The sequence below is a fragment of the Chrysochloris asiatica genome, unplaced genomic scaffold (assembly GCF_000296735.1).
Source record: "Chrysochloris asiatica unplaced genomic scaffold, ChrAsi1.0 scaffold00147, whole genome shotgun sequence".
Classification (NCBI taxonomy): domain Eukaryota; kingdom Metazoa; phylum Chordata; class Mammalia; order Afrosoricida; family Chrysochloridae; genus Chrysochloris; species Chrysochloris asiatica.
This window is the reverse complement of record NW_006408665.1, coordinates 4,145,904-4,159,108: the sequence shown is the minus strand read 5'-3', so window position 1 is coordinate 4,159,108 and position 13,205 is coordinate 4,145,904. Positions and strand designations below refer to the sequence as shown.

Genomic DNA, 13,205 nt, shown 5'->3' with positions numbered 1-13,205 from the left:
CCAACCCTCACACTCCGTCCTGATAAGCATTATTCACTACAGTATCACGAGTTACCCATCTATATTTCTTTTCATCAGCTCCGCCCAGAAAGATTAAATTATACCCAGTGGAGAGTCTGCCTTCTTCCATGCTCCCTAGCACTAGGTTCCCTTTTGAAAGCTTATAAGTCAGTCACATTCCATTTCATTTCTGACAATTTCCAATTCTCCTGGATTCATACTTTGTACATTCCATGTTCTGATTATTAAATGGATGTTTACAATGTTTCTCTTCATTTTGAGTTGTGTCCCATCAATAAATGAAGGTCCTGAAGGCTTGACTCCATTCGTGTCATCAGAGTCAACTGTACTTTGAGGAGGCAGCTCTTACCCAATCCTATTATGACTGCCTTCCAGACTGTATACATAACCCAAAGCATAGAAAAAACCCTGGTAATTAGTTATAAATTGAACTGTTACTATAATATTTGAGTAGTTAGTTCATTCATAAAAAGATTAGAAGTTTGTGTAGAGTAAATTATCCAATAACTTACTTTTCTTTCTTTGGTTTGGTATTAATATCTCCTAGGACCATGATGTCAGAGAAATCTATGCGGAACTTGCTAAGTAAAGTAGCCATCCTGCAATAAAAATGAGTAGTAGTATTGAATATAAGAAAGATGCATGTAAGTATTTATTCTATGTAGGGCTATGTAGTACTGCAGTCTACCAGTACTAAAGTAATTCATCTATATTAAGTACGTTCAGCAAGTAGACTTTTAGTAAGAGTAGGGGCTTCCATTATATTCTTTTACTTTCTTTGAATCTCTCTAAATAGAGGATAATGAATGGATGGAGCAACGCATTAATAATGAACTCTGAATGGAAAGTAGTTTTTTTTCAAAGTTAATTTTACTCAAATTATATTGATAAGCATAAAAATTTCAGTAAAAACTAGTAAATGGTTATTTAATTAATTTTGGGTTATTCTTCTATCAAAGAACAATGCATATGTTAAAGCCTAAGTATGATTTCTGGTTTGGATCTAAATTGAAGTTGGTTTATTCAGGTTCACTCTGTGTGTGTGTGTGTGTGTGTGTGTATGAAACCAGGATAAAAGTACTGATTTTCAATAAATATGTTTTGTTATTAAACAGCCCAAACTGTCCTGACAATACCTAAGAGCAAATACGTTTTTAAAGGCATAATTGGCGATGAAATATTAACAGCAACAGTAGAATTGAAACATACGTAAGGAAAGCAATTGTCAACACAGGATTTTATTTTTAATAAGAAGATAGTTTCCAAACTGCAGATTTTAGGTATAGGAAAATTGATAAATTCAGCTTTTTAAAGTTCATTATTTGTATTTCATGCATAATTCCCTATTTGAAATTAATACACATCTAGCTAAACCTGGTGTTTACTACATGCATAGCAAACATGCTAAACATTACAGAGCTCACCGAAGTGAAATTTAAGAAAAACAAAATTAATGAGTAGTATCAAGTGTACTGTGAGTCAGAGAGGAAACTAGTAGAGGGTCTGGGGAGAAAATCATTAGGGAAGGCTTTATGAACAATGTGGCTACTAAGCTGGACTTTAAAGAGGTAAGTATAGTGAATGCCTGAAGGTACAGGAAATCATGATGGAAAGGGACTAGGCATGGAGAAGAAACTGTGAGGGCCTTCAATGTCACATCACAGCAATTAAGCTATCTATAGGAAATAATGAAGAATTAATAGTCAAAGTATTTTGGGCAAAAGAATCATAGGATTTACTTTCCACACAGGAAGCTTGAAGCTATGTGTACAATATTCTAGAAAGGTGACAGATAAGATATAAGAGTGTTGAAAGTACAGGAGAGAAGAACTGAAACGAGAACTAGGATCTTGGTAGTATGGAGGAAAAAAAAAGATGGATTAACAACGGCATGCTGATTTCTGTTGTCTAGATGTCTACAAAATGTAGCCTATGTATCCACAAATAATCTGTGTGTACTTTTTCCTCTGATTCAAATTGAAAGCCTCTTGTAGCTTTATTTAATGAATGCTACAGTATTTAAGAAAGACCATGTATAAAGCCAAATCTTTTAAAGCTACATATTAATATTGAAACCAAATAGCTACAACGTACGTATGAAGACAAAATTAAAGAGAATAGTGTTACTTGTTTAGCTGGAATTTTGTGCTTAAGAAAAGAGTAATATGACATTTTCTAGATTATCTAATTTCTATTTGGTGAAATCTATATTGTAGTAATGAAGTATTTATTACTAGATAAGATAACTTTAAGATAAACTTACGCTCTCCGGTCATGGTCTATTCTATTTATTTTTCCTCCAATGAATACTCTAATCTTACAGTCTTTCCATTTTTTCTTGGTAGTCAGAAGATAAGGTATCAGTAAAGTCAAGCCTGGATCATAGAAATAAAACAAATCATTTATTAAGTGCTAATGTCTCAATCAAGAGGCTTTATCCAGTAAAGGTTCTAAGAACATGTTAATCAGACTTCAATATAAGACAAAATTCTCGTGGTCCTTTAATAATTAGGTTTTAAAACTATAGTCATTAGCAAGGAGGGTGATCCAATGGAGTTCGGGCCCATGTAAGGAAAACAGTCAAGTGGAATAGTGGTCTGACATAGTTGGGAGAGTAGTTATATATAGGAGGATTGAGGTAATAAGCATATTCACTGAAGATCATGGGAACAGGTTTCTCACGGAAATGAGAAACTGCAAAAGAAGAAAGCTGGCCTGAATCCTGCAGTGTTGGAACAGAATTGGTTTCCAGTCTATATCTACAAACACACATACACACACATACAGCTTCTGTCCATGGAGAGGTCCTGAGACAAGTGACACCCCAGTAGTAATGCGTATGCCTAATGCCCCAGTCTTTCCTTCTGAATTGCACTGGATTCCTCTAGTGAAAGAAGCAAGGCTCCTTGTTTAGTTCCACAGTTGGAGTAGAGAAAGCACAACACTGAGCTTGGAACATCTTACTGTGCCAGAAAGTAAGAAAGTGTTTCTCTCAAGGAATGACTTGAGGCATGACAAACTGACCCAGAAGTCTGCTTATATTTATTTAAAAAAAAAAAAAAGGGGGGGGGGGGGGGGTCTTGCTGTCCAAAACAATTTGAACATCAAAACAAATGATGTGCGTAACAAATTATAACCCAACTGACTAAAACAGGATAACATGACTTCACATTGACAGAAATGAAGAAAAAGCTTTCCTTGCAGTAGAAATTAGTCAACTAACAAATGACGAAATGATGGGACAGGAAAAACTGTCACTAGGTAACAACAATAATAATGAATTCAGGTAAGAAACAGCAATGAATGCTAAAACAGTGGTAAAACATGTAGAAAGAAGGTATATTTACATAGTCTTAAAGTAATTCCCTCCTAAATACCTGTAATTATGAAGAGGGGAAGACTAACTTTACAGTGAAAACCACCTTAGTCAATGGTCAAAGTTAACTTCACCAGTTACAGGACCTGATAGAAGTAGTCAGAAGGACAGGGTATCACTACTGTATATTTCTGCTAAAAATGAATAACCTAAAATTAATTATAGTGAAACCTCAGACAGCACTCGGAATTGAGTGCTACAAAATGGCCTGTGATGTAAAGTTCATGAAGGTCAAGACAACACTAAGCAACTGTTCCAAACTGAAGGACACTGAAGAGACATTACAACCAAGCACAGAACTTGGCTCTAAAGTAAATCTTTTGCTTCTGGAACGCTGGCAAAACCTGAATGGGGTCTCTAGGTAAAGAGAACGTGAGTTCTCTTACTACTATTTTCACAAATAAATTTTTAACTATTAAAAAAGTGTATTAACCTTACCTCCATCATCAAAAAGCCACCAGACATCAATAGTGTTCTTTCCTTGTTTTTTCTGAAACTGTGTACTAGCTTCAAGCAGCTTTTGGTCAGCTACATTTAAAGGCACAATAGGGCCTTTGGATTCTAAAGGATAAAGCAAAAATGTAAGATGTAAGGGAGGTAAATATTAAAGCCTCCATTGCTGAATTCCTGTAGTATCCTAACTTTTGTATATTCAAGTATGTTTACCTTATACATAGTTATATCCACCATAAGCTGTCAATTGCCTATAATTTAAACAGACTTTCGAAATAGCTACTGATATGCAAATCTTTAAAATAGCTAAAGGTAATTTATCTTACCAATTTTTTATATTTTAAAGTATTCTAAGCAAACGGATATAAAAACCATTATCAATACACCAATCATAAATAATCAAGGTAACACTTGACTATTAGATTTTGGTTCTTGAAAAGTTGTTTCAAGTTAATTGGATGAGGCTATTATATGTGGTCTATGAACCTATTTCTTTCATAATAAGTCTTCCCAATAATATAAAGGTCAGAAATATTTTTAGATAAAAAGTTATCTGTAGCATAAATGACAGAAGGATGATGAAGGTTTACCAACACTCTCTTGTTGATACCGCAATGGAAACTTGTTGTCTAAAGAAAATCTCCTTCATTTTTCCCTAACAGCTGTCCCTTCAACCACCTCCTCTTTCTTTGAACCACAGAAAGACAGTGGGCACTGCTTGGAAGGGTACTCTTCTGCTGCAGATCTAAAGGACAGTACACCAAAGAACTTCCCATTTATCCCAGGAATTAAAAAGAAAAAGACGCACACAAAAAAACATTGGCTCTGTGAGAAAGCAAATGACTATTACGAAAACTCCTACACCAATGCAGAAATGCACAGAGGAAATCTGGCTACTTCTGCAGAATAGCTATCATTCACTTTTCATGCTGCCATGACGTATGCAAACATGACGAATGATTTTGCATGATGAAATAATATGGCTACCAAACCACACTGCTCCATAACTCTCACCTCTATCTCCTTTTCATAAAATTCATGTACGCTGACATGACTGTGTATCTCCCAAACGCAGCAGGACTGTGAGAAATATTATAATTTTTGAAATGAAAATATATTAGTATCAAAATTAAGGACTTGATTGGGTACAACTGATGGTAAAGAATGTAAGTGACACTTTAAGTCGACCTACTTCAGTGCCTCTTCTTATTTAAACCACACAGTTTAAATTTTTTAAAAAAAGAAAAAATTATTATTGACTTTCAGGGTATGGATATTTAAGAAATGTCATGATTCACAAAAAAAAAAAAAAAAAAAGTGATATACCACCTATCCTAGGCAAATTTGCTTTTTTAGTTGAACTAATATTTATTTTTCTAATCTGCATTTAATAAATAACTGTAACATCACCTCACCATGGAAATCAAAATTAAGGTTTAAAAAAATAATAATAAGGTTGGAGTTAAAGAGTTAACAGTATGAAAAGGGGATTAAAATAAAATGATGAAAAATGCCTGCCTTTTTTCAACAGTGGTTGAGTTGGAGTCTTGCCATCCTCTTCCTCATCTAGATTATGTTTAAAAAACACAAAATATAGGTTAATTGCTTTTATATTAAGAAAATAATGAAAATGCAAATAGAGACACTTATAAACAAACATAGTATGAAGCAACAGTCCATGAAAAATAATCAAGACTGAAGATTAGTATCTGCTACACTGATTTTCAGGATTTTAAAAGCAAATATATGTTAGACCCCTCCTACAGGGCTAAAGATTAACACTCACCCCTAATTTTAAACCTGTAAAAGTGTCATGAAAGTAGAGTTTTTAAAACTCATAATTGGAAAAATGATGAACTATCACTTCTGGGATATAAATATGACATTAAAAATAGACAATGCAGATAATATATATAGATTTGAAACATGCCATTGCATCACTGTGCAAATGATTGAAAACTAATTTTGGAAACACTTGTGAATATTTGGTTATTTGTAAAAACTAATCATCACTTCAAATATTACAAAATCTGATCAAAAACAGAAATCTTTTGATTTATGTAACAGGCTACATAGCAGAGACTTTTTATAAATTTATGTGTGGATGCATGCATGTATGCCCATATTCATTATATTTATACATATAGTTATCTTTCTGGGGTTAATAAACCAAAATTCAAATCCACTGCTGTCAAGTTGATTCATCTCCTAGTGACACTAAGGACAGAGTGAACCCCCCCTGTATGCTTTGCAAGGCTGTAAATCTTTACAGTAAGCTTCTTCTAGTATATTTCATTTCTTTGTTTACGGTATATAATAATACTCCTGAGCTGGACCACAAAGGATGTATTACAGCTCTGCTCTAGAGTTAGAGTCCCAGGATTCCAAAATTACCTCCACCCCTGTTTGCTAACTCTGTAAGCTTGAGAGAGACATTTAACTCCTCACTCTTCTCCTTTATAAAAAGGTTAACAGCAACTACCTCTTAAGGTTTTTATATGGGGAGTATAAATTCTCTTAATTCAGTGCCTGGCACAAACTAAGGTGCTCTTTTTGTCTTCTTGCACATTGTATGCTTCAATATAACCAAGATGACACAGGCACATACTCATGTGTAAAAAGCTACAGTCAACCGTCCCTAAAGATGTTTTAAATTATTTAAAAGTTTCCAGCTTCTATGATCATTTTGAAAATAATTGGCTAACTAGAAAATAAACACAAAATAAAGCTAATGTTACTAATTTCTTAAGCCTGTTATGGAATGAAAAGCATTTCATTCCATAATATTTAACACTACAAAATTACATTTCAATTTTCACAGTGTTAAATATTGTTTTATAAAGGATCTACCTTTGATGATAATAAAAGCAGTTATAAATATGACTATGGCCATTCTGCATTCATTTAAAAGGCCTCAGAAATGCCAAGGAAATCTTGACATTTAAAAATAATTTTAAACTGAGGTGAAGGCATTCAGTTTTTACAATAAAATTTTGAAAATAATTTAATTGACTATATCAAAACAAATGACATGAGATTGTGACACATATTCATGAGCTACTGTACAGAAAAATACCTACTATAATGTAGGTGCACAGAGCAACTCAATAAATAAAATATTTCTTGCCCTCCTACCATGACATTGTCTATTATCTCCTAAAAGACTGGAGAGAAAGGGTCGGTTTTAAACAAGAGAAAAGAACTACCAAACAACAAAATTTAAGAGAAAATGAAAGAATGTACACATTAACTAAAAATAAACACAGAAACATAAGAGCAGTTATCAGAATCAGTTAATAGAAAAAAGAAATAATCAATCAAGCCAGCAAAAGAACTGAAAGGAAAAAATGGACCTCAACTCAACTTTCTAAAACTACGCCTCTAAGAAGACAAGAAATAAGGAAAGAAATAAAAGCAGCAGTAACATTTGTAAGTAACACAGAAGAGATCCATTTCAGAGACATGATTTATCTAAGGATAATGATTTCAGTAAAAGAATGGTAATTATTTTTATAGGAATCAAAAATATATGTATGGTTTGATGATTTACAGTGCAGATTTTTTTCTTGTGTGTTAGCTGGGAATAAGACAGATGGAGATACTAGACTGAACAGAGGTAGGAGAGTGAGGGTAGGAGAGTAAGATTTGGAAGTCATGCCTCTTTCCTTTTCATAAACATGTCACACACCTTTGTACATAAAAGCATCTATATGTCACTTGAGACTGTAGAATCTTTGTCGCCTATACCATCACATAACCATCAGGGGTAATAAATATGTCTATAAATTAAGGTGGAATACCTCAGTTTCAACTGCTACTTTCTTCAGACAGGACTCAACTGAGGTATAAATTTTCACTTGATTATTTTATTACATTGTTTTTTATGAACATCTGCAGAAGCTGTTGTTGTGAAAAGCCGTTGAGTCTTAGTGACCCTGTATACGGTTTCCAAAGCTTTAAATCTCTGAGTAAGCAGAAAGCTTCTTCTTTCTTTTGCGGATTGGCTGGTGGGCACAAACCACAACTGCAACCTTGTGGTTCACAGTCCAGTGCACTATCGCATGGAACCACCACATTCCCTATCTACACAGGTAGTAGATACAAAAATATTTCTAACATCAACACATACACAAAACACCTGATATTTAAATATCTGGATTTCTGACGAAAAAAATGTAAATTAGTTTTTAAATGCTATTCCCTTAACATTACCATATGCTACACACGTGTATAATTTATCATGTTTCTTTCTCTAGTTAAAATTTAACCTATACTTTAAATTTAAATATTTACAAGGCATAGAAATAAAAACACACAATAGCAAATCTGCAAATAATTAGTTGGCATGGTTTCTGTTCAAAGACCTAATTTTAGTGCTTGAAATCACTTAGTCACTTTGAAACCATTTTTTGAAAAGCATGAATTTTACCTGAGCAACTAGAAATGAACAGTGCAAGTTTGAGATTAGTTTATTGTATGAGACATGTTATGTAGTAACAGTCATTTCCTAAAAAAATAAAACATTATTATTAATAAAACTTATTGCAATGAAAAATTACCTTTATGTTTAACAGTTTTTTCATCAGATTGTTTGGAAGTATCTAAATCTGATGTTTTACTATATTCCATACTTAGTACCACATCCTTGGCACCAGGAGATTTCTCTTGAGATGACAATAATTCTTCTGCAGACACAAAAGCATTTAAAATATTTTATTCATATTTTAACTGCTAAAAAAGCATCATTATTTAATCACAGTTGACATTTAAAAATAAGCTATAATGTAAGATAATCAAATTTACTGTAAATTATTTTTTATGTAAACAATGTCATGTTTTGAAATTAGTCACTTAAATATCTGAGTGACAACTAAGTACCACACATTTGAATTAGGCACTAAGGAATCAGTAATGAGCGAGCAAAAGAAAGATTTATAAAAGGTACATGGATTCTATTCTCAATACAATTTACAAATACAAAAAGTATATAGAATATGACTATTGTTCATATGCATGCTTCAAGGTTAACAGTTAACACAATATTAACAGAAATATTACACTCCTGACTACAGAACGAAGACCACAGTACTTTCCTAATGAATTCCGGGTGAAAATATCATTGCTTCTTTTTTAAAGCAGCGTCTTTCATTCTTTGTCTTTTTGGCAAAAAGTTTAGTTTACACTTAACTTCCATAATTAAAGACATTTATCCTAAGTAGAAATAGATAATCTGTCCATATCCTCATTTATTTACATTAATGAGGAAAACAGCAGTAGAAACTAAGTGAGCTTAGGTGCCATCACTATGTTAAGGGCTTCACAGCCTTCCTTATCTCCTCAATCTTCACAGCAACTCTGGGAAGGAATTATGTCTTAACAGATGAAAGAAACAGATGCTCAGAAGTCAGCAGCTTCTCACAATCTATAAAATGATTCAATGGAAAAGCTAAAACTTTCAACCCGTATCTATCTGTCTGACTCCAAAGTTGGTGCTTTTAATCCAGTACTAAACTGAATTCTTGTCTCCAAGTCTTACTAGTGATAAATACATCCTTTCCAAAATGTTACATAATAATTTTATATGCTTGAAAATATATATATTTTTAAGTTTCAATCAAAATGTTATCTATTACATGATTGTACTTATCTAAACATGAAATATAAAATAATTTGGTAATTTAAAATTTTTTCCTCAGATTTTATGTAACAAGTTTGTTTTTAAAAAAATAAATTTGGAGGTTTCCGGAAAAAGATGGCAGATCGGGTGGAAGTGTAGTGATGAGCTCTGCTGAGAACAACACAGAATACAGGACAAAGTAGGCTCAGGGAACGGTCCCAGTACTCTGAACCACATACAAAGGAATATTTAGATGGTTGGAAGACCTACAGCTGGGAACTTTGTGGCAGAAGCAAGAAATCCATTGCTTCCTGGTTCGGAACGCTCAGCTGCTCTAGGAACCACCATTTTGTGTGGGGCCAAGCGGGGAAAGGATCAGAGCAGCCACGGACGCCTGACAGCCACAGAGATAGAGATGTGGACATTCGTTTTTTCTTTTTTGGTATCTTTTCGTTGGTCCCTTGCTGTCTGCGTACCTCCATTCTGGTAACTATAGGGGTGCCTGAGCTAGTAGATACTCCAGCCCCACCCTCAGAGGGTTCTATTATGCATGTGCATAGATATCCTCGAAATTTAAAGAGAAAGTACCCATTTAAAACCAAACAGCCGACAGATACTCAGCCCAAGAACAGGCCTTGAACTTTTCTTGTTTGCTTTTTGTTCTGTTTTTTAACACGGAAAAGAGAAGGAAGAGGGCTGTAGGGAGGGAAAGAGAGCTCATATCAGGGTACAGATTATTTTTTTTTTTTAATTTGAAAAAAAAATTTTTTTTTCTTTTATTTATTTTTCTTCCTTCTTCTTCTTCTCTCCCTCCTCTCTCTTTTCTGTGAATAGAGACTGCAGTATCAGTCTTGGTTTTGTTGTTGCTGTTTTTTAGTCTTTTGTTTTTTTTTGCTGGTATTGTTTTGCTGTTATATGCTCCCCCTTCTGCCTTTGGAGGACTCTTTGTCTCCCTATATTACACAAGAAGAGTCAGCAACTGCTGCCATATAGCCAACCTACAATCACAGCCTATAAAATACCAAAACCCAGGCAAGAACCAATACCAACCGCCATATAGCAGGGAAACAGACAACACCTATGAAAGTTACTCTGAGTTAAAAAATAAGAAGAGTGAAAAGGGAAGCCCACATCCTGATCACACCTTCCTGGAAGCAATCAGAAAGCATAAAAAATACCAAAACACATACTCAATTATGTATTAAGGCCACAGATAAAGATTCAACATGTCCAAGAAGCAAAAGCAGATGACCATATCAGCACATGTCCAGAAACAAGATAAAGTGTCTGAGACAAACGAACTAGAAGTAGACCTGGACTACATTATGGAAGGAGGGCAGGCCTTGGAAATGCCTGAGATGGAATTCAGAATAATGATCATAAAATGTTTCAAAGCACGTTACAATGGAGTTAAGAAACATAAGGAAGAAGCCAGGAAAGTGCAACAGGAACAATCAAATAAGATAGATACAGCATTGGAAACAATTCAAAACCTACAAAAAGAGGTCCAAACAATCAATAACAAAATAACAGAAATAGAGAACACTCTGAAAGGGCAGAGGAGTAGAATAGATGAGATGGAAGGTAGAACCAGTGAGGTGGAAGACAAATCTCTGACTACCACTAAGACAGAAGAACAAACACAAAAAAGGATAAAAAAGTTCTGAAGATGGTCTAAGATTCATGTTGGACAACATGAAGAGGATTAACTAAAGAATTATCAGCATTCCAGAACAAGAAGAATCACACAAGTCCACAGAGGAAATAGTTGAAGAACTGCTGGAAGAAAATTTCTCTAACATGCTGAAAAGTGAAAAGATAAACATCCAAGAAGCTCAATGAACCCCAGGAAGGATAGATCCCAAAAGAAAATCACCAAGACATATCATAGTCAAGCTCTCCAAAATCAAAGATAAGGAGACACTACTGAAAGCCTCCAGGGAAAACAGAAGTGTCACATACAAAGACAAGCAAGTCAGATTAAGGTCACATCTCTCAGCAGAAACCATACAAGCAAGAAGGCAATGGGTGAAAATTCATAAAACCCTGAAAGACAAAAATTGACAACCAAGAATTCTTTATCCAGCAAAGTTATCAATCAACTATGATGGTGTAATCAAAACATTCCAAGATAAACAGAAGCTAAGGGATTTTGCCAAAGTCAACCCTGTGATACAAAACAGCCTAAAGGAAGTTCTGTGGACTGAGACCCAACAAGAACAGACAACAACCAGAGATTGACATACGTGGCAGCATCCCCCAGAATTAAGTCAACAGAAGGAAGGGTTGAGAACAGAACAAAACTGTAAGAACAATCTCAGAGAATCTGGGAGATCAGTCTATGATCAAAACAAGTTCAATGTAAAAGAAGGTAAACACATAGGAACAGAGATCCAGATAGTGAGAAGGTCAGGTCAATTACAGGATAAAATAGACTGCAGTAAAGGAGAGAAAAATTAATGGACTATAAGGCAACCTCAATGAAACTTAACATGTTACAACATACCAAGAGAATGAAAATCCAAGAACATGGAAACATTAAAACTATGAGGAAACTCACAAGAAAACAAAGTCATTTACTCAACAAAGGAAGACATACAGAACACAGCAGCAGCAACACCACAAAAAAACAAAACAAAAACACATAATGGCAGCAATTAATCAATACCTATCAATAATTACACTGAATGTAAATGGATTAAATGCACCTGTTAAGAGACGGAGGGTGGCAGAATGGAAAAGAAAGCAAGATTCTTAAATATGCTGTCTGCAAGAGACACATCTCACACACAGAGACAAAAACAGATTAAAAGTCAAAGGATGGAAAAAAATATACCAAACCAATTGCAATAAAAAGCGAAGAGCAATGGCAGTACTAATAATCTGATAAAATAAACTTTAAGGCAAAAACCAGCATAATAGATAAAGATGGACATTATCTCATGATTAAAGGGACAATTGTACAAGATGAAATAACCATAATAAGTATCTATGCGCCCAATGAAAGAGCTCCAAAATGTATAAAGGAAACTCTAACAGATTTGAAGAAAGAAATAGATGAATCTACAATAATAGTGAGTGATTTTAATAAACCGCTTTCAAAAATGGATAGGAAAGAAACTTGACAAAGACACAGAAGAACTAAACAATACAATCAGCCACTGGACTGTGTACACAGCATTCAACCCAACAACAACACAACACACATTCTTTTCCAGTGCCCATGGAACATTCTCCAGAATAGATCATGTTTTAGGCCACAAAACAAATCTACATAAATTTACAAATATCAAAATACTACAAAGCATTTTCTCAGACCACAATGCTATCAAATTAGAAATCAACAATAGGAAGACCAAGGAAACCAAGTCAAATACATGGAAACTGAATAACACCCTGCTGAATGTGACTGTGTAGTAGAAGAAATTACACGCAAATTCACAAAGTTCCTAGAAATAAATGAGAACGAAAACACAACATACCAAAATCTCTGGGACACGGCGAAAGCGGTGCTGACAGGACAATTTATTGCAATAAACGCACACATCAAAAAAGAAGAAAGAACCAAAATTAACACATTAAGACAGCATCTACAAAAATTAGAAACAGACCAACAGAGGAAATCCACAGCTACCAAAAGAAAAGAAATAATAAAGATTAGAGCAGAAATAAATGACATAGAAAACAGAAAAACTATAGAAACAATCAACAGGACAAGAAGCTGGTTCTTTGAAAGAA

The 13,205-nt window shown here is 34.2% G+C and overlaps 1 protein-coding gene across 1 annotated transcript in view; it reads right to left on the bottom strand.

Annotated features, from left to right (window-relative positions):
- Window positions 1-13,205, bottom strand: part of SLC12A2 (solute carrier family 12 (sodium/potassium/chloride transporter), member 2) — a 148,457-nt gene that overhangs the window by 11,068 nt on the left and 124,184 nt on the right. Inside the window, exons 21-25 of the mRNA XM_006870688.1 lie at window positions 8,410-8,535; window positions 5,369-5,416; window positions 3,836-3,958; window positions 2,285-2,396; window positions 534-620 (exon numbers count right to left, since the gene is read on the bottom strand). Coding sequence (XP_006870750.1) covers window positions 534-620; window positions 2,285-2,396; window positions 3,836-3,958; window positions 5,369-5,416; window positions 8,410-8,535 — 496 coding nt within the window. The remainder of the gene's footprint in view (window positions 1-533; window positions 621-2,284; window positions 2,397-3,835; window positions 3,959-5,368; window positions 5,417-8,409; window positions 8,536-13,205) is intronic.